The sequence below is a fragment of the Schistocerca serialis genome, chromosome 4 (assembly GCF_023864345.2).
Source record: "Schistocerca serialis cubense isolate TAMUIC-IGC-003099 chromosome 4, iqSchSeri2.2, whole genome shotgun sequence".
In the NCBI taxonomy this organism is placed as follows: domain Eukaryota; kingdom Metazoa; phylum Arthropoda; class Insecta; order Orthoptera; family Acrididae; genus Schistocerca; species Schistocerca serialis.
This window is the reverse complement of record NC_064641.1, coordinates 862,463,300-862,485,634: the sequence shown is the minus strand read 5'-3', so window position 1 is coordinate 862,485,634 and position 22,335 is coordinate 862,463,300. Positions and strand designations below refer to the sequence as shown.

Sequence of the window (22,335 nt, the reverse complement as noted above, 5' to 3'; positions counted from 1 at the left end):
TCACTCGTTTCACCCTTTCCGTGAGACTTTAAAAGGCATCTTTTCATTTTCAACATGCTCTCAGCCTTCCAAAAATGATTTGTAGCAGTGAAAAACTTGGGCTCTTGATGGGGAACGTTCCCCATAGGCTTGTTTTAACTTTTCGAAGATTACATTTCTGGATTCCCAAGTTTAACACAAAAGTTGATCGTATAACGTTGCTCTAAATTCCACTGTTCCATTTTCATAACACACAACAAAAATGCAACTTTTCTGATGGTACTCTTAGAAATCATGTGACCGCTGTATGGAGCTGAAACTTGGATTGAGCATCTGCAAGGGGTGAACACATTGGTCTGCACATGTAGAACAACAAAGCAATTGCTAGATAGCCTGCAATGTTGCCAATCTCATTATGCTTTTCACACATCTCATGGGACAAGGATGAAGAAGATCTAATATGAAATGTTTCCCTTCTGTTGACAATATTGCAATAATTTCTAAGGACAAAACAGATGCAAAGAGGACGATAGAAACATTCACGAAATTGCAGCTAAAACATGATGACAAATATTGTATGAGAAAATGAAATACATTGAACATAAACACAATAGAGAAAAATATATACAAACAACACAGAAATATCAAAAGTGTTGATATGTTTAAGTATTTGGGAGAACTGATACAGCCAAATGGATTAGATAATACCACAATCAGAGAAAGATTGTAGAAAGTGGAATTAGCATACAAACTACCCCAAAACCAATATAATAAAGGATCAATATCATTCCAGGCAGAAATTAAACAACATGCACCAGTAGTTAAACCAGAAGCACTATATAGATCTGAATACCTAACATTGACAAAAGAGGTAAACAAGAAGCACTGAAAAAGAAAGAAAAGGAAACACTTAGAAAAATTTTATGACCACAAAACAACAAAGATAACAATTAGATGAAGAGGAGAAATTGGTACCTATACAGAAACATAGAAACAAGCACAATAAGGAAGAGGAGATAAAACTTTAGTGGCAACATTTACAGAATGAATAACAATGGGCTAATGAAGAAAATTTTTAAATTTCATTTCCAAATTACAAAACACCACAGGAGGACTGGAAGAGACCAGAAGGGATCTGAGAAAACTTATCACAAAAGACACCATACAGGACAGGAAAACTTTCAAGCTACTGATCAATATGGCAACATTTCCTATCCAACAAAAAACCACAACCAAAGAGGGTGATGCCAAATGAACAAAAGCAGGCCATCAAGCAAAACATTAGGTAGTTCTGGGATTATTATTATTGTTATTATTATTATTATTATTATTATTATTATTATTGGCTTGTGGGGCACTCAACTGTGCAGCCACATCAGCACCCGTACAAAGTCCCAATTTTTTCACAGTCCAATCTAGCCACCAGCCACAAATGATGAGGATGATGATGAAATGATGACGACAACACAAACACCCAGTCCACGGGCAGAGAAAATCCCCAACCTGCCCGGGAATCGAACCCGGGACCCCATGATCCAGAGGTAGCAATGCTAGCCACTAGACCACGGGCTGCGGAGAACTGCGAAGTTTGGAGTGGGTGGGGACAGTGGTTAGCAGGGACTCAGGCCAGGAGGATTGTGAAAGTAAAGGATGTGTCGCAAGAATAACTCCCATCACAGTAGTTCTGAAAAGCTGGTACTGAAGGGAAGGGATGTGAAGCAGCGACAGAACTAACACGCTGCATTCAGACGTGTGTCGTGGCACTGGGTGGTTAACTCTGTTCATTGCCGCTGTTTGGCAGCAGCCATTTGTTCTAGTGGACAGATGGTTGATGCTCATGTACACGTAAAATGCTGTGCATAAATTGCAGCAGAGTTGGTACATGCTGCTTCTGCAACGGCCTCTGATAGGACTGAAGTAAGATCCGCAGGGCGAGTTAATCAGGCATGTCTTGCACATGGTGTCTTCTACAGGGATATGACCCATGTGGTAAGAGGTTGGGAGTGGTGTAGGGGTAAACAAGGATGTTGTTTGGGTTGGTTGGGCAACAGAATATCACTTTAGGAGGTGTGGGAAGAATTGCGGGTAGGATGTCACTCATTTCTAGGGTGATACTAGATGATAGGGGGAGTGCTCCTTTGCAGCTGATTCTGGGGAGGGGGCGTGATTAGGTCTGTGCGAGGGTATTGCATGGGAAATCTGTTTGCGAACTAGGTCTGGGAATTAGTGCTTGTCTGTAAAGGCCTTTGTGAGACCATCAGTATACTGGGCAAGGAAATCCTCATCACTGAATATATGCTGTTCACGTGTATCCCAGATATATGTGTATACATTTTTGGTGTGGGAGAGGTGGCAGCTGCAAAATGCAGGTACTGCTAGGTTAGTTGGCTGAATATAGAGAGAGGTATTGATGGATCCATCAGAGGTGGAGGTCAATGTCGAGAAAGGTAGTGCTTTGGATGAGGAGTACCAAATGAAGTGGATGCAACAGAAGGTGCTGAGGTTTTGGAGGGACACAATAGGGTGTCCAGCCCCTGGGTACAGATCAGGAACGTATCATCAATGAGCCTGAACGTGGCCCCGACTTTTTTTATGTAAGCTCTCCCCAAAAAGGTAGTTTTGTGTGAAAATACAGCTGGTAAGCTGCATAAGGAATGAGGTAAAGGGTTTGGAATCTGATGGACACTGTGAGAGGTAGTGTTCAATAGCAAAAAGGCCTTGAGCATGAGGGAAGTTGGTGCATAGGGAGATGGCATCAACAATGATGAGTCAGTGTCCAGATGGTAATGGTGTGTGGATGGTCGACAGTCGGTGAAGGAAGTGATTTGTATCTTTGATATCACAGGGTAGTTTATAAGCAATTGGTTGGAGGTATTGGTCAACAAGGGTGGGGATTATTTCAATGATAGCACAACAATCAGCTACAACAAGATGTCCAGGATTGTTGGCTTTGAGGATTTTGAGAAGCACATAAATGATGTAGACTTGTTGGGGTGAGGAGGAAGATGGGCTCAAGGGAGGGATTCTGGGATAAATCTAAGGATCTAAGTAGGAATTGTAGGTAATTTTGGATTTCTGGGATGGCATCACTACAGTAGATGCCTGTACATGGAGGAGTCAGACAGTTGGAGGAAGCCTTCTGTCAGGCAGTCACTGGTTCATCATGACAGTGGGGAGCATTTGCCTATAGGGAGAATGATTAAACAAGGATCTGATTTGATGTCGCAAATAGCTGTCCGCTTCGAAACTGTGGCCAAGAACAGAGTTGATAAACTGGTAACATAACACACTGTTGCTGAGCACAACATACTTGAGTTTGAAACATTCCAAGATGTACGCTAAATTTCATATGTATTATTCAATGATACAATTGAGCCTTTGTAATGGTAATATCTTTCTTGCCTTTTTACAACAATAATAATCACTTCCGTCAGTTACAAGAAGTTACCATAATATTTCTCAAAGTTTGTTGTTCTATTATTTTGGTTCTGAAGAAATTATGAGAGACAGTAATAGGTCACAACCGTGGTAATTAACAATTGACTTTTTTTACATTTTATCAAACACAAGCTGGAAAGTTTGAAATAACCAAAAATTCATTTACAAAGTTGTCAATTACAATTTGTTATTTATTGTTTCATGTTTGCTTTGTTGATAAATATAGCATGGGCAAATTTACAGAGAACTATTCTTTTACAGAAATATTCTTGAAAATTGTCACGAGAACACAATGATAAATATTTTAAAGTTCCGTAATAAATTTTACTTTAATTTAAATAACAGAAACTATTATGGTTACATTTAAATTGGCACTTCACTTCATAGTATATGTATTTTTTTCCTATAAATTTATTCTGTTTAAGAATTCTTTTTTATTTTGACAAACTTTCTGGAAGTTCCTGTTCAAGAAAGTTCACTCACCATATGTGAGATTATTTAAGACCTAATGATGAGCTATCATTCAGTATGTCAGTTTGCTATCAGCAGTTCAGTTTTCTAGCAGATGTCATATGTGCACGATAGATTAGTTGAGTTTGTCTGTCTGATTTCTCTGTTTCAGTTCTTTTACACTGTGACTGCTTTTATAACTCCATTTTATACAGTGTTTTGGTGAATCAAGATATTTGTAACAGTTATGACAAATAAAATTCTCATAATAAAAGATGTAAAGAAAAAGCATTTGAGTAATCACTTAATATATTAAAAGGACTCAGATGTTCAATGTCGTTAATCAAGAAGCTGAATGAAATAATCCCTTAGTCACTGAAGCCTGAGCATACAGTAAGTACTATTTCCATAAGTTTTGACACATCTTTCAAGAAAACCTATGTCTCGCAAAAATAGTTTCTTCACTAGACATGTTTGCAAATAATGTACATACTGTTTATTTAAATCCGTTAGGGATGTCTGAAGCTCAATGACTGTTTCACAACTACTGTTGTCTGGATCCGTTTCTGAACAACATAGATGGGTGTTATCCTTGCAATACATCCTTCACTCTCATAATCCTCCTCCTCTTGATTTCCATTATCCTAATGTCCTCACAGCCTCCATCTAACAGGCTCCTGTTCCACCATCCTACCACGGTGCCTGTGTGTGGCATACCTAGTCTGTGTACCTGCTGTCCCACCCTCCTGGATTCCTATCCTGCACATGTACAGCCTCCCTCCGAGCCACTAGCAACTGTCCCCTTCACCCCCCTCCTGCTTCTCACTTCTTTCTCCATCCACCCACCCCACCCGACATAATCCCTCACCCCAGCCCATCTGCCAAACTGTAGCACTAAGATTTCACTCTTTTTGTGAAGGCCAGCTGACTACTCAATTCGTCTGCTATTTGTTAAGTCTAATTTAAATTAGTGTCACCTGTGCAATGCCTCCCGTTGTGGTTAGCACCTATCTATCATGATTCCTATTTTTAATATTTCACACACACATTAACACTAAATGTCAATTGTATTAGAGCTTGCCAATATTATGGAAACAGAAGTAGATGTAGAGAAGATTGTAGATATGATCCTGCAAGATAAATTTGGGAAAACAATGTAAGACCCAAGTCAAATCAAACCACCTGGAGTACACTGGTCTCCCTAAGAAATATTGAGATCCTCGAGTGAACGAATGATGACAGAACTAATCCACCTGTTACACAGGATATATGAGATGTGGAAAATACCCTCAGACTTTCAGAAGAATTCAATACTTACAAGTCCAAACCAGTCAAGTGATGTAAATATTACCAAACTATTAGTTTAATAAGTCATTGTTGCAAAAACACTGATATGGACTGTTTACAAAAGAATGGAGAAACCAGTCATATAAACCTAGGGGAAGATTGCCTGGGTTCCACAGAAATGTAGGAACAGGTGGGCAAAACTGACACTATTGTTTATCTTAGAAGATAGGTTAAAGAAAGGCAAACCAATGTTTATAATATTTGTAGATTCGGAGAAAGATTTGGACAATGTTCACTGGAATAAACTCTTTGAAACACTGAAGGCTCCAGGGATAAAATCAGTAAGCAAAAGTTATCTTTTTATTTATCCACATTATATGGATACTATTTGAGGTCTGCAACTGTATTATAAGATTTTTATGAAATAATATACACTGTAACAGTCACTTGTTACTAATATTTTATTAGCATGGCATGTTTCGGCAACTTGTTATTATAAGGTGCATCTAAAGTTACTTTTATACATTGTGATTAATATGAAGTGAGGTTAGTTTCCTTTAATGTGTGTGCCAGTGAGGAGTTGTGAGTTAAAAAGACACCTGTTCAGGAAGGTAAATATGTTATAGTGTCTAAAATATGTGATAAGCATGAATAGTAGTGCATTTTCTTACATTTTGTTGGTAATTTCATTGAATGGCACACCGAGTGCAGTAACAAGTACACCATAACTTAAGACTTTCTTGTTTACATCAATCCAAAGAGTCTTAAAAGCTAAAATGAACTAGTTTCTATTGCTAAAGCAGTAGTATACAGTAAAAACAAATCATTTATGTCTAGATGAATCTGAGTAGTTGGTAAATACTTTTTTTTCCTCAGTGCAAGAAATTGATTGCATTCATGGACCTCCTTGAAATAGTGCTAAACTATAGCTATTTTACATTTAATATTAAAATATATGTGAAACATAGATGTCTTGCAATGGGTAAAATTGCCAACATATATATTAATCACCTTGAGCAAAAAAACACTTGCTAGAAAATCAAGCTTTATGGATAAAATTATTTACTACAAACATCATGTTGTTGATACATTGCTCCTGGTATATAGTGACAAATGATATTAACAACATTCAATAAACAGGATAGAACTATAAATTTCACACTGGAATATGAAAACAATGGTAGCATCTGTTTCCTAGACCTTAACAACAGTCAAGGAAACAATTCACATACCTTCAAAGTTTACAGAAATACAACAGCAACAGATACCACCATACACAGCTCATCTTGCCACCCTCAACACACAAACATGCTGCATACAGAGCATTAACAGATGCAGCAGAATACCATTGGATAAATGTAAATCTTGATGAGTTCAGTACAGTTACACAAACAGCTACAGCTGCAATGGCACCTCTTTGACAATCTTGCGCAAAAAAGAAAAAGCTATATTAAACCAACTTCAACACAGAAAATGAAAAAAAAAAATCACTGTTTGCATTCCTTTAACCAGCAAATACTCCTATAAAACAGCAAAAATTTTTTGGACCGTACAACATTACCATAGCCTTCACAGCATAAACTGCAACACATACTGAGACACAACATTAAACTCATACAAATAAACACTCACTATCAGGTGTTTATAAAATAGTATTATTACCTGCAAAGCCCTCTATGTAGGCCAAACTGGGCAAGACTTCCAAATGAGATAACGAGCATATAAATGTCCATTATACTAAATGTAATAATTCATCAGTAGCCATCCACACAAAAACAGGGTACCCATTCCATGATCTTCATATACAGGGTGTACATAAAGTATGGGAATACTTTCAATTATTTATTGCACAAGAATCAAAAATTGTACAGATATCATACATATGTCATTTTGAAGAGAAATCCTGAAAGTTTTATTTCATGTATAGTGCACACAGCCTACCTTGGTAATCTGCCGATAGTCAGCGCTCGCCACAAACATGGCGAGTTCAGGTGCGCAGTGGGCTTTCTGTGTGTTGGAGTTCGACAAAACCAAATGTGCTACAGCTGTTCAACAGATGTTCAGAACCAAGTACAGTAAGGAGCCACCAACAAGGAAGCCTATTTACCACCGGCAAGGCCATTTACCACCGGCACAAAAAATTCGTTACGACGGGTTGTTTGTGCACGGCAAAGACACGCAGACGTCCCAGTTTGAGTGAAATGAGTGTGGAGGGCGTACACGAGACATTCATAAGGAGTCCAAAGAAATCCGTGTGTTGTGCATCCCGTGAACTCTAAATTGCTCCAGTGGAAATTCCTGTGACAGAAGCTGTCTATGAAACCATTCAAATTCGTGGGTACCTGAACACAGAGATGTCGCATTGATGGATCGGGTGTGCTACAGGAGAGGACAGGTGTTTCATGAAATGGCCTCCCCAATCACCAGATCTCACTCAGTGCAACATTTTTCTGTGGTGACACATTAAAGACCTGATGTATGTACCGCCTCTACCACATGATGTAGCAGAGCTCCAGGAGAGAATATGGGAAGTGACTGCCTCAGTTGATGGTGCCATGCTGGGATGGCTATGGCAAGAATTCGATTAGCGTACTGACGTCTGCTGGGTCACTCATGGTTCACATATCAAATGTTTGTAAAAAAACCTTTCAGAGTTACTCTTCAAAAAGAGACATTTGTACAATGTTTAGGCCTTGTGCAATAAATAATTGGAAGACTTTACGTACACCCTGTATTACATAAAATGGACAAGGGACACCAAATCAACTTTTATGTAGAATTGGAAATGCTCATTCATGTTACAGTACATGGAGACATGTTACTAAATGATAAACTTGAAACTAATGACATTAACTTCTTTAATAACGTTCTCTAATGCTGAACACCTATTTCACTGGAAAAAAAGTCTTTACCAACTACTCACCTAATATTGATCACGACATAAATACATCTAGATAGAAATGTTTCATCTTCATTGAATACTACTCCCTTAGCAGTAGGAACTACACGTAGTTTATCTTAGCTTTTAAGGCTCTGGATAGATGTAAACAAACGACTGTGAAAGTGTTAAATTATGTACTTCCTACTGTACTGTGTCCTAGACAATTAACAAAAATTTAAGTAAGTAAGAAAAAAGATTAATAATGCTTATTACATAATGTGCACACACTTTTTTGACACACAACCTCACTGGCGCACACCACAAAGGTAACTAATCCCACTTCACATTAACTACAATGTAAAACTAACTATAAATGGACCTGATGATGGCAGCATGCAGCTAAAACATGACGTTCTAATAAAATATTAGTAACAAGTGACTGCTGCAGCATATTTTATTTCATAAAAAATTTTATCTACATCTTGTGCAGAAACCAGACTTCTATTTTAAGAATATAAGGACATTAAAGTTAAGTAGTAGACACAAGGGGAGTGGGAAAGGGTTGTAGCATCTCCCCGATGCTATTCAATACTTACACTGGGCAAGCAGTAAAGGAAACCAAGGAGAAATTGGAAAGGGAATTTCTTTGAGAATGCCAATGACAGTAATTCTGTCAGACACAGCAAAGGGCTTTAAAGATAATCAAACAATGGAAAATTCAGGATGGAATGCAACAATATTATGGAAAGGAAAATTGCATATAGCACAGGTGCTGAGCCCCAGATAGGAAAAAAAAAGACTGTCACAAATATTATTTATGGATCACATGTTGAAAACAATAGACTGGTTTGGTGAGATTAAGATATGTGACCACAAAATAAGCAGTCTCGCACATGCGGATGACTTAGTTATGATGGCAGATTCGATTGAAAGTTTGCAACGTAATATTTCAGAGCTAGATCAGAAATATAAGGACTATGGTATGAAGATCAGCATCTCAAAACGAAAGTAATGTCAGTGGGAAAGAGATATAAACGGATTGAGTGCCAAATAGGAGGAACAAAGTTAGAACAGGTGGATGGTTTCAAGTATTTAGGATGCATATTGTCACAGGATGGCAACATAGTGAAAGAACTGGAAGCGAGGTGTAGCAAAGTTAATGCAGTGAGCGCTCAGCTACGATCTACTCCCTTCTGCAAGAAGGAAGTCAGTACCAAGACTAAGTTATCTCTGCACCATTCAATCTTTCGACCAACTTTGTTGTATGGGAGCAAAAGCTGGGTGGATTTAGGTTACCTTATCAGTAAGGTTGAGGTTACGGATATGAAAGTAGCTAGGATGATTGCAGGTACTAGTAGATGGGAACAACGGCAGGAGGGTGTCCACAATGAGGAAATCAAAGAAAAACTGGGAATGAACTCTATAGATGTTATAAAACGCAGAATACGAGCAGCTGCTCGAGCGTCATCAGCTAAAACATCTGGTAAAGTAGATGGCAGGGACAGGACAACACGAAATTGACTAAAACGGGGACACGACAATAAAACATGGCACACCGTTAATGCCTGACCACAAGGGCACTGCGGGGCTGGGTCACCGGAGAGCAGGTAACGGTGGCTAAACCGGCAATGCCCAATCCGCAACCTGGTCAGAAGGACCTCCTCTCGCCGAGATGGTCGGGAGGAGGTTGTCCAAGCAGTTGGGAGCGGTTTTACTGCCCGGAGCTTGTTTCCTTGGAGGGATGACCAAGCATCCCACCACAACGACACAAGCCTCTTACATACATCCCCACGAACGTCAGATGACGGGACACAATGGGAGGCTGGCCGAGGTAGGAGGACTGCAGCCTTGGCTGCAGCATCCGCAGCCTCATTCCCAGGCACTCCTACATGTCCGGGAACCCACAGAAAGCTGACAGGAGAACCATTATCAGCGAAAGAATGGAGGGACTGCTGTATCCGTTGAATCAAGGGATGGACCGGATAGGGAGCTCCAAGGCTCTGAAGAGCACTGAGTGAGTCAGAGCAGAGTACATATGATGAATGGCGGTGGCGGCGGGCATACTGAACGGACTGATGGAGAGCAAAAAGCTCGGCCGTAAAGCTCAAACATTGGTCGAGGAGCCGGTATTTAAAGGTGGCGGCCCCGACGACAAAGGCACAGCCGACACCATCGTCAGTTTTGGAGCCATCGGTGTACATAAAGGTGTGACCGGCAAGTCGAGCACGAAGTTCGACAAACCATGAGCAATACACTGCAGCCGGAGTACCCTCCTTCGGGAGTGAGCTGAGGTCGAGATAAATATGAACCGGAGCCTGGAGCCAAGGTGGTGTTGGGCTCTCACCCTCTCTGAAGGTGGTAGGGAGGGCAAAATCCAATTGTCGAAGCAGGCGACGGAAGCGGACTCCGGGGGGCAGCAGGGCAGACACATACAACCCATACTGACGGTCGAGAGAATCGGCGAAGAAGGACTGGTAAGAGGGGTGGTCGGGCATAGACAACAGCGGGCAGGCATACCGACACAGTAGTATGTCGCGCCGGTAGGTCAATGGTAATTCGGCAGCTTCAGCATAAAGACTCTCGACAGGACTAGTGTAGAAGGCTCTGGTCGCAAGACGTATCCCCCGATGGTGGATGGAGTTGAGCCGGCGTAAGAGGGATGGCCGAGCGGACGAGTAGACGAAGCTCCCATAATCCAGCTTCGATCGGACAATGGACCGATACAAGCGAAGCAGGACAGTGCGATCCGCTCCCCAAGATGAACCGCTAAGAACTCTGAGGACATTAAGGGAACGTGTACAACGGGCCGCCAAGTAAGAGACATGTGGAGACCAACACAGTTTCCCGTCCAACGTGAGCCCTAGAAACTTAGTTGCTTCCACGAATGGGAGAACAACGGGACCGAGATGTAAGGATGGCGGAAGGAACGCTTTATATCGCCAAAAGTTGATACAAACCGTCTTCTCTTCAGAGAACCGGAAGCCATTTGCCACGCTCCATGAGTAGAGGCTGTCTAGACAACGCTGAAGGCAGCGCTCCAGGAGGCATGTTCTCTGGGCACTGCAGTAGATCGCAAAGTCATCGACAAAGAGTGAGCCTGAGACATTAGGTGGAATACAATCCATAATTGGATTGATCGCGATGGCAAAAAGGGCTACGCTCAAGACGGAGCCCTGAGGCACTCCATTCTCCTGGAGGAAGACGTCGAACAATACGGAACCCACACGTACCCTAAACTTTCGATCCGTTAAAAAGGAATCAATAAAAAGGGGCAGGCGACCGCGTAGGCCCCACCTGTGCATAGTGCGGAGGATACCTCCTCTCCAACAGGTATCATAAGCCTTCTCCAAGTCGAAGAACACGGCTACCGTTTGGCGCCTTCGCAAAAAGTTGTTCATGATGAATGTCAACAAGGTCACAAGGTGGTCAACAGCGGAGTGGCGGCGACGAAAGCCGCATTGGACATTAGTAAGTAGTCGTCGAGATTCAAGAATCCAGACTAACCGAGCATTAACCATGCGCTCCATCACCTTACAGACACAGCTTGTAAGAGAAATGGGGCAGTAACTAGAAGGAAGGTGTCTATCCTTCCCGGGTTTGGGTATAGGAACAACGACGGCATCACGCCAACACATGGGGACCGGACCTTCAGTCCAGACGCGATTGTAGGTACGAAGAAGGAAGCTTTTGCCCACCGGAGAAAGGTGTGCCAGCATCTGAACGTGAATGGCATCCGGCCCCGGAGCAGAGGACCGGGACAGTGCAAGCGCACGTTCGAGTTCCCGCATAGTAAAGGGGGCATTATAAGTTTCCAGATTCAGCGAGTGGAAGGAAGGTCGCCAAGCCTCTTCTGCCTCTTTCCTGGGAAGGAAGGCAGGGTGGTAATGGGCGGAGCTTGAAACCTCCGCGAAAAAGCGGCCAAAGGCGTTGGAGACATCCACCGGAAGAGGGAGTAAAACTGTTAAAGGAGCTGGTGAAAGAGGCCCAACAAGCTTTTTTGCTGGCTTTGATGACTCTACGGCATTGCGCTCGGAGTCGTTTGTATTCAATACAATTCGCCAACGTAGGATGGCGGCGAAAGGTGCGTAAAGCACGTCGTCGAGCACGGATAGTGTCCCTACAAGCCTCGTTCCACCAGGGGACGGAAACGCGACGTGAAGAAGAGGTAGTACGAGGAATGGAACGTTCAGCAGCATTGATGATAACAGCCGTGAGGTATTCGACCTGACTGTCACAACTGAGAAAATCGTGGTCCGAAAAGGTCGCCAGAGAGGAGTAAAGTCCCCAGTCAGCTTTCGGTATGTTCCAGCGCGAAGGACGTGGGGATGGGGTGTGGTGCAGGAGACGAACGACACAGGGGAAGTGGTCGCTCGAATAGGTGTCAGAAAGGACATATCACTCGAACCGACGGGCAAGAGTGGTAGAACAGATCGAGAGGTCCAAGTGGGAGTAGGTATGAGTAGAGTCCGAGAGGAAAGTCGGGGCGCCGGTATTGAGGCAGACAAGATTGAGATGGTTGAAGACATCCGCCAAGAGTGAGCCTCTTTGACAGGATGCAGGAGAGCCCCAAAGGGGATGATGGGCATTGAAGTCGCCAAACAATAAAAACGGCAGGGGAAGCTGAACGATCAGGTGCATCATGTCAGCCCGACTAACAGCAGATGACGGTGGAGTGTAGATGGTACAAACTGAAAAAGTAAAAGCAGAAAGAGTAATACGGACAGCTATTGCTTGGAGTGGGGTGGTCAATGGGATGGGATGGTAATAGACATCGTCCCGAACGAGCAACATGACCCCACCATGAGCTGGGATACCGTCCACAGGGGTGAGGTCATACCGCTCCGAGGTATAGAGGGTAAAGGCAATACGGTCAGCCGGGCGCAACTTGGTTTCCTGGAGACCGAGGACGAGCGGACAGTGCAGGCGGAGGAGCAGTTGTAATTCCTCCCGATTAGATCGAATACCTCTTATGTTCCAATGTAACAAGGCCATCGCTAGTCAAAAAGTTGGGGAACGAGACGGGGGAAGAGCTGATCACCTCGACGGCCGCAGAGGGCCAGGTTGCGAGGGAACAACGCTACAACCGGTGGGAGGCGGATCCAGTTCCATCGAGTCGTCGCCAGCTGCGGCCGCTGTCCCTGGTTGTGTAGGAGGGGCAGCATCATTTGCCGACGAGAGGCCAGCTGAGCGCCTGGCAGCAGAGCGTCCCGGCGAAACTGAGGACGGCCGGGAGAAGCGACTCTCGGATGGAGCGTCAGACAAAACGTGCCGGGGTGGAGAGGGGGATAGAGACTTCTTCTTGGAGGCCTTCTTGGAAGGCCGAGGAGGCACAGGGATGGTGGGCTGGACCCGAAGAAGGTCCTCACGCGCGGGGTCTGTTTTGGAACGCCGGACCTCGGAAGCTGGGGTCTGGAACGTTTCCCCGATGGACGCCTGAGAAGAGGATCGCTTCTCTGGTTGCGGGGGGAGAGGAGGAGGAGGAAGGGTGGCCCCTGGGGCAGAGGGGGCGCGGGCCACGGGGGAGGAGGATTTGGAAGGGAGGGATTTGGGAGGCGGAGGCAGAGCCCCCTGATGGGCGGAGGAGGTGGAGGGGGGACAGGAGAGGGGTGAGGATACCGCGGAAGGAGTGGACACAACTGAGGCAAACGAAGTGTTCAATGGCACGGGATGGAGGTGGTCATACTTCTTCCTGGCCTTTGAATAAGAGAGCCGATCCAAAGTTTTGAGTTCTTGTATCTTCTTCTCCTTCTGATATGCGGGGCAGTCTGAGGATCTAGGCGAGTGGATGCCAGGACAATTAGTGCACCGAGGTGGTGGGGTGCATGTATGTTCCTCACGAAGAGGACGTCCACAATCGCCACAAACGGGCTCAGCCTCACACCGTGACGACATGTGCCCAAAGCGCAAACACCGAAAACAGCGCATAGGAGGCGGGACGTAAGGTCGCACGTTGCACCGGTAGCACATCATCTTTACCTTCTCCGGGAGAACGTCCCCCTCGAAAGCGAGGATAAAGGCCCCGGTGTCAATGCGACGGTCTTTGGGGCCGCGCTGGACGAAATGCACGCCTCGGCGCTCCAGGTTGGCCCTGAACTCCTCATCAGATTGGAGCAGGAGGTCACGATGAAAAATAACCCCCTGCGTCCTATTTAGTGCCAGATGCGGGACAATGGACACTGGGATGTCCCCTAGGCGGTCGCACGCCTGGAGCGCCGCCGACTGTGTGGCGGAGGTGGTCTTGATAAGAATGGACCCTGAACGCATCTTGCTGAGAGCCTCCATTTCCCCAAAGATGTCCTCAATGTGCTGAACAAAGAACATGGGCTTGGAGGTGGCGAACGTCCCCCCATTGGTTCGAGAACAGACCAAATAGCGGGGGAAGTACTTCACCCCAAGCCGGCGGGCCTGTCCCTCCTCCCAGGGAGTGGCCAAGGGGGAAAGGGCAGGAGAACCAGAACTAGAAATGGTACCTTTTCTTTTGAAAGACTCGGCCGCAGAGCGACCTGATACGTGTTGACGTTTCATCTGCGAAACGTCCGCCCCGATACCACCCACTCCGATCAGGGCCTCTCCTCACGGGCGCCACCCAGCCTCAGCAAGGGCCACCTGGCAGGATGACCATTGCCGGGAGTCCTGACGCCCCAAGGAGACGGGCATCTACTCCTTGGCCGACGTGGGGAGGGTGCAGCTCAGGTATTGGCAGTACGATCTCTGTGTTGTCAGGGGGCTACAACCTAGAGGGTACATGACGACCCCACCACAACGGGCTGGCTACCATGCTGGATTTCTGGTGCCATGGAAAGTCCATCATGATCGCTGGTGCAGATGGGGACGCACTATGGGCGTAACTTGTACAACCCATCAGGCGTTTAGGCCCAATTTGAGGAATAGTGGGTATGGTTACAACGCCGGTACAATGCTGAGTGCCAAGGTCTTAGTGCACTTAGGACCAGTGGTACACCACGTAAGGTGTCCTTCCCCAAAAGGCTCGTACTTCTGTAGAATTTTGAAAAATGGAGGTCAAACCCCAAGGGGGACCATCACATGGAAGGCCAAAACGGTTGAAACTCCTTTTAGTCGCCTCTTACGACAGGCAGGTATACCGCGGGCCTATTCTAACCCTCGAACCCACAGGGGGGGCTATAGATGTTGCAGTCAGAACGAACAGGCTTAGATGGTCGGGTCATGTTACACACATGGGAGAAGCAAGGTTACCCAAGAGACTCATGGGTTCAGCAGTAGAAGGTAGGAGGAGTCAGGGTATACCAAGGAGAAGGTACCTGGATTCGGTTAAGAATGATTTTGAAGTAATAGGCTTAACATCAGAAGAGGCACCTATCTTAGCACTGAATAGGGGATCATGGAGGAATTTTATAAGGGGGACTATGCTCCACACTGAACGCTGAAAGGCATAATCAGTCTTAAATGATGATGATGTCACAAATTAGCTTTCAGCCAGTATGGCCTTCATCAAAAGCAACCACCACACACACACACACACACACACACACACACACACACACACACACACACACACGTCTATTTTTGATGAAGGCCATATTGGCCGAAAGCTAATTTGTGACAGTCTTTTTGTTGTGCCTATCTGCGACTCAGCACCTCCACTATATGGTGAGTAGCAACTTTCCTTTTCATTACTTTGAAGAAAAGTTGCATAGAATAGACAGGACCTGGAAAAGAGGTTATTTGATGAAAAAAAAATAAAAGAAGAAAAAAAGCAAATACAGTCAACTTGAATCAGGTAATTATGAGGGAATGGAGATCAGAAAATGAGACAATAAACATGGTATACAGCTTTTACTATATGGGCAATAAAATAAATGACAATGGCCATAGTAGAAAAGATACACAACGCAGACTCACAATAGCAAGAAAAGCTCTTCTGAAAGAGAAATTCTTTATCTAATATAAATACAAGCATCACAAAATCTTTTTCTGTAGATATCTGCCTGGAGCATAGCCTTCTGTGGAATCAGACAAGCAGTGCAGATGGGTAGAAAAAAGTAACTTTAGAAATGAAGTGTTACACCAAAATCCTAAAAATCAGAGGTGTAGATCGAATAACTAAGAAAGGTGTATTTAATTGTATTGGGGAGATGAGGGTGTTACAATGCAACTTGACAAAAGAAGATATTAGTTGACAGGACACATCCTGAGCCACAGGAATTGTCAAATTGGAGGGGAGTGAAATAGAGAAGAGAAGAGGAGGGGGGGGGGGGGGGGGGAGAGAGAGAGAGAGAGAGAGAGAGAGAGAGAGAGAGAGAGAGAGTGTGTGTGTGTGTGTGTGTGTGTGTGTGTGTGGGCGCGCTGCGCGTGCGTGCGTGTGCACGCTGGAGGGGGGGGAGTCAAGGTTCAAACACGTAGGTTGCAGTACTTGTGCACAGATGAAGAGGCTTTCCCAGAAGAGACTAGCATTGAGGGCTGCATTAAGCAAGTTTTTGGATTGAGTACCACAATGACAAACAATATTAGAAATTATGACTTCATTTTGTATGTAGAAAGGCTGTCTAAAATCATTATTGTCTCCTACTCTTCAGAGGACAAATATTCGCAAGAGTGCCTCTCACGTACTTCATGACAAGTTCTAGTTTTCTCATGCAAACAGTACACGCAAGAGGTCCTCCCCCCCCCCTCCCCCAAATAAATGATGAATAGAGCCTATTGCTTGCATAACGTTTGTTGCAATAAGCCTTGACCATGTTTCAGCACTACTACAGGGATCTTCTTCAGAACAAATAAAGTGACCTGCCTTACATTATGTTTAAATTATAAGCACAGTTTATGAACTAAAACACTCTAGTCAAATAGCAAAAATCATAGATTAAGTCCCCCACGAGAACAGCAGGACTTTAATCAACAATTTCTGTAATGTGACTTGAGCATTTTAGCTCATAATACATGCTTATAATTTAAACGTAAATTAGGTTATGTAACTATTCTTTCTGAAGAAGATATCCATAGTGCTACTGAAAACTGGTCAAGGTTTACTACAGTGCACTTTATGTAACTGATCTGCTGTATCCCTCACTTATTAAAGGTTTATTTATGGTTTCTAATATCAGCCATGTTTTAAATTATTGAGAAAATAACTGCTTTTATACATTCCTTTTGTGAGAATCATACAGCTTCATCAAAATTTTGCATGCTTTATGAACTCCATAATGCAATAGCAAATACAATTTCATTTCTGCTATCTAATTCATACATAAGTAAATTGAAGCACCAAGGAGATTTCTGATGTATCTTTGAAACAATCTCAGGGTATAATTGGAAGGAGAAACAGCATTGCTCGTATTTTTTTGTTTTATTATCCGCAAAATCGATTTTCGTTCACTTAGTGACCATCCTCAGTGCTGTAATATACAATTAAAATTGGTAGGCACTGGTATCAGCTTGGAGCAATCACATAAACTCGCTCTAAGCTTGTTGATACCAGTGCCTACCAATTTTAATTGTATATTACAGCACTGAGGATGGTCACTAAGTGACCGAAAATCGATTTTGCGGATAATAAAACAAAAAAATACGACCAATGCTGTTTCTCCTTCCAATTATATCCATTATCTGGTCATGGTGCACAGAACACTCCATGGAGTTGCCAATCAATCTCAGGGTAATTATAATTTATTTTACAAAATGTCAATTTTTTTAAAAACTTCAAACAGATCATGAACCCCACTGTATTAACTAATGACCTCTCTGGCCATTTGAAAACAAACAGTTGCCACTAAAATAATTGCTGCGGTTTGCAGGAAATCAGCAGTGACAATAGCATTAGGCTCATGACCTTTGGAACATTGGAAGGGATGTTCATCGACAGCACAAATTTCCAGTGGAAGGATATACATAAATGAACTTACGTACTGTCAGATGGTAAAACAATCAGGTAGATCACATCGCAACTATTATCAAAGTAAGACCTTTGTGATGGATGTAAAGACAATATGGGCAAAGAATGTGGGAGCAGACACTCATAGTAAATAGCTAGTGAATACTACAATCCACAGCCAGAGTTAGGAACAAAGTACTATGCTACCATGTTGATGTTGATGCACTCAAAGATACTACAAAGAAAGACATTTCAGCTCCATTTCAGCAACCAACTTGAAATTCTGCAGGAAGAGGACACAAAATAACCCAGAAGAAATGTGAAAAGACGTCAAGGATGCAGTAAATGAGGTAGCAAGTGCTGTCATCAAGCCAACCAGCAGCAGGAAGATTTGGTTTGGAGACAAATGCATTATGGCATTGGGCCAAGGGAAGTGAAGCTAAGGAGAGTTGGATATGAGGTGCAACAATTGCACAAGGCAAAGCACAGTTTGTAGAAGTATGGAGAACTACCCAAGCAAACTCAAGAAAACCAAAGAGAATGCACATCATCAAAGAAATGATAGTGGAGGCCCAACAAGATTACTTGGGAGAAGAGAGACAAAAGAAGTACTGCAAATATAACTTCTTTAAGAAGGTATAACAGACCAGCCAGAAATTCAAGGACAATAATGGAACCATACACACCAATGAGTTCAACATTGCTGACACAAGGGAAACAAGACTTCAGTCAACTCCTCAACTGTCGGGAATCTAAAGATCTGTTCAAATTTAAACCTCCTGACAGTGTGCATTTGGATTATTCACCGCCTACACTGGAGGAAATAAAGAAGGAAATAATGAAAGCTGAAGAACAAAAGGCCACGAGAAGATGGAATGCAGGCAGAAGTCATTTCAGTTGGACAAAGGGGGCCCACCACAAGAAAATTCACCAACAAATCAAGAGGCTCTGGATTTTGGAGGAGATCATAAAAGACTGTTCCAACTAAGCTACATAGAAACTGCCCTCCCGAACATCTGCTATACGATCTTGCCCAGCTTTATACTAGATCGAATATGAAAATTTGCAGAGGTGACTGGTGAATATTAGGGAGGGTCTCACAACGAGCCGTTAGACTGTCAACAATACCTATGTGCCGCGAAAACTCACTGAAATGAGGGAATAAGGCATGTGCTCTTCAAAGATTTTAAGAAGGGATATGGCTACATTCACTGGGACAGCATGACGAATTACTTAACTGAGTTTGGAATGCCCAAGAAACTTTTCAGCCTACTCCAATATGGTCTCATTTACTCGAAAGGCAAAGTAAAGCTCGAAAACAGAGAGCTTTTACAGCAACACTGGGTTGAGACTAGATTAGGTGTTACTGATATTGTTCAACCTGATGCTCAAAAAGATTATGGAAGCTTTCTACAAAAACCCCAAATGCACTGATGTACAGAGTGAGAAAACCATACCACACACTTGCCAATGATGTTGCCCTGTTATACAGATGTAAGGAAAAACTGACGAGGATGAGTAGTGACAGCATGGAGGTGTCAGATCTGAGCAGAATCAGCCTCCATGTGAATGAATTGAAGACTGAGTGCACGGTGATGGGCAGAACCTGTGCCTATTCAATCAAGAGACCCACTCCAGTCTCATAGCAGGAACAAGGTCATAAAATGTACATAATTTTATATATCTGAGGACCTTTGCAGAGGACACAGAGAGAGAGAGAGAGAGAGAGAGAGAGAGAGAGAGAGAGAGAGAGAGAGGACAGGGGAATGCAAGTTGTGATTTACCCATTATGTCTCAGTAAATCTATTTTGACTTCCTCAGTCTAACTTATGTCTTCCTTTGCTAAGGGCTTTTAAAGATGTTTGAAGACTGATCAATAGTATCTGAGTAAGAAGAGGAATAGCATATGGCTGGTTGGTTTGGGGAACGGGATGAAACAGAGAGGTCATCGGTCCCATCGGATTAGGGAAGGAGATTTACCATGCCCTTTCAAAGGAACCACCCTGGCACTCACCTGAAGCAATTTAGGGAAATCACGGAAAACCTAAATCAGGATGGCCAGATGTGGGTTTGAACTGTCATTCTGTCGAATGCAAGTTCAGTGTGCTAACCACTGCACCACCTCACTCGCTGGAACACCAGTCGCGACAGTGTAGGTCAAGAGAATCTAGTATTGAGCAAACTAAGAAGAAAAATCATTTTACACCAAAAATTCAATCTTACTTTTGAATTTAGTTCAGACACTTTCGAATACACTGTGATACACAGGGCATTTGGATCTAGTATACAGATACGTCACAAGATCTGGAATAAGGAAAAATATGAGCCTCTCTGAGATTCTTTTCAACTCAAATTTAACAAATACGTATTTGGTGACAACACTTTGTTATTTTCTGTTTCCATTAATATCCTTTTTTTCTCTTTCTGATAGTTAACTTTGTTTTCATCTTTATTACTTGCAAACTCCTCACACACCTTCAACATTGTGAACGTACAATTTGAAAGTCACTGAAGTTAGGGTGTCAGTGTGCACTTTGCATATCCATCACCCTACATTTTCAGCAAAATGTTAGATATACAATGACATCCTCATTACCTCATAAAAAAGCACAAGGAAAATTTAATCACTAGAATTTTCTTCATGATGAGAATAATGTCAAAGATCTGTTAAAACTAACCAACTGGCTGCAACAAGTAAGATTTTTACATCCCACAAAATCTCACCAAGATCCTTAGGGGTTGGCCTAATGTGACACAGTGATAGTATGGTTTGGATATGCATTGACGGCCAAAGACAGGTGTGGTTATATTCACCGCCTAATTAAATTCCATGCTTCAAAAATGTCACTGATAAGCTTGTGGAAATCTTCAATCAGTATTTTTTTCCGGGAACAGAAAAGCATGTATAGCATGGATACTGGCCTACGCATTACTTGGCAGATTTGCAGTAATAGGTTCCGCTCAGTGGTTCAGAGGATAAATGCAAGACCATAAACCAAAATATTCTTGACCATCAGTGGTCTAGTGCTAGGAATTTTTTTTTTTTAGAATTCACTTCCATCAAAAGCAAAAAAAATATCAAGTTATGTCATCTTCCAATAAATGAGTGACTTTGTTCTCAGATTTGCTGAAGGCAAGAAAATACCACTCCCACAAAAAGACAATAACTAGTAAATAAAAGTTGAGTACAATGTAATCTCTGAATAACAGCTTGACTAATCTAATAGTCTATACCCTACGTTTTTCAATGTAATACTTCAGATCTACAATTAGAGACAGTAATCGAAGCTAAATATGTTTAGTATCGCAACAATACTTCCACTATGAAAATGTCAATTCAGTAGCAACTCATTCTTCATTTTCTATTCTCACTCTTTGTTTTTAAGCTGTGTATAAGGGCATTCACACAAACATTGTACAAATTGATATATCACACGCAGAAGACTTTAGATATAGATGTATTTTTACCTGCTGAAGGGTTCTTACAGGCTGACGGGGTTTGGTATCACCATTAAGCAGGTGTCCATTTCCATTACCCTGAGCAGTCCTCTGAGGCCTTTTAAGTATTTTCACTGCAGGTTCCGGCATTGGAAATGGGTTGCTTTGCAAAATTATTGGCCCATTCGACATAACAGGGCTGGAAATAAATGTCATGTATCCAAAACCGTATAATGAAGACCCTGACGGATAACTAGATTTAAGCACTTACTTAACATTCTCAGTCTCTTCTGGTGCTGTAGGTGATGGTAAGAATTTTCTATCCAAGACCTGTGAATATGAAGAAAAAATAACTTTAGGGTGCCTCGACAAATTTCCTTTGGTTACATAAGTAACAGAAAAATATCACTTCCACTGAAAAAACTGAAGCAGAAAACTGGATTCAAATTCGCTTGTGTCATTTGCCTTGCAGACTGAACTAGAAGTCTTTAAACACTTGAAAGCCCACTACAACTCTTCAAATAGTCACTGAAGCAATCACACTAAGTGTCTGGAGTTACAGTAACTATGGAAGACGTAACCTGTCGCTATTTAAATGGAATCATATAATTAACAGGTAAAATGTCGGCCACGGTACAGCGGCGCTCTTAACATATCAAACAAGCACTTTCTTCTCATTTCACTGCCAGTACCTTTAAAACCCAACTTAAATCTAAAACAAGTGAACAGTTGCAGTTGTAGACACAATAAAGCCCGAATTATCAAACAAGACATGTCACACTTACTCCAGAGTCTTCAATTTCTTCCCAGCTATCCACAACATCCAATTCTTCGCTGGCAGCCATATTGGGTCTACGCCAAAGATGTGTGCTCTATTTTGATGACTGAAACTGTAATCCATCGAATTGTGAAAGATTGATACAGATAATACTTGTGTCCAGGTTGGCGATCAAATTATAGATTATGTTTCCTCCTCTTAACAAACAGAAATTGCATGTTATTAATTACAGTCCCA

General features: G+C 42.8%; 1 protein-coding gene across 1 annotated transcript in view; it reads right to left on the bottom strand.

Moving 5' to 3' along the window:
• The window catches only part of LOC126473513 (SUZ domain-containing protein 1), a 60,057-nt gene extending 37,847 nt beyond the window's left edge, over window positions 1-22,210 (bottom strand). Inside the window, exons 1-3 of the mRNA XM_050100613.1 lie at window positions 22,106-22,210; window positions 21,592-21,650; window positions 21,351-21,519 (exon numbers count right to left, since the gene is read on the bottom strand). Of these exons, the coding sequence (XP_049956570.1) occupies window positions 21,351-21,519; window positions 21,592-21,650; window positions 22,106-22,165 (288 nt within the window). The 5' untranslated portion in view covers window positions 22,166-22,210. The remainder of the gene's footprint in view (window positions 1-21,350; window positions 21,520-21,591; window positions 21,651-22,105) is intronic.
• Window positions 22,211-22,335: the final 125 nt, after the last annotated feature.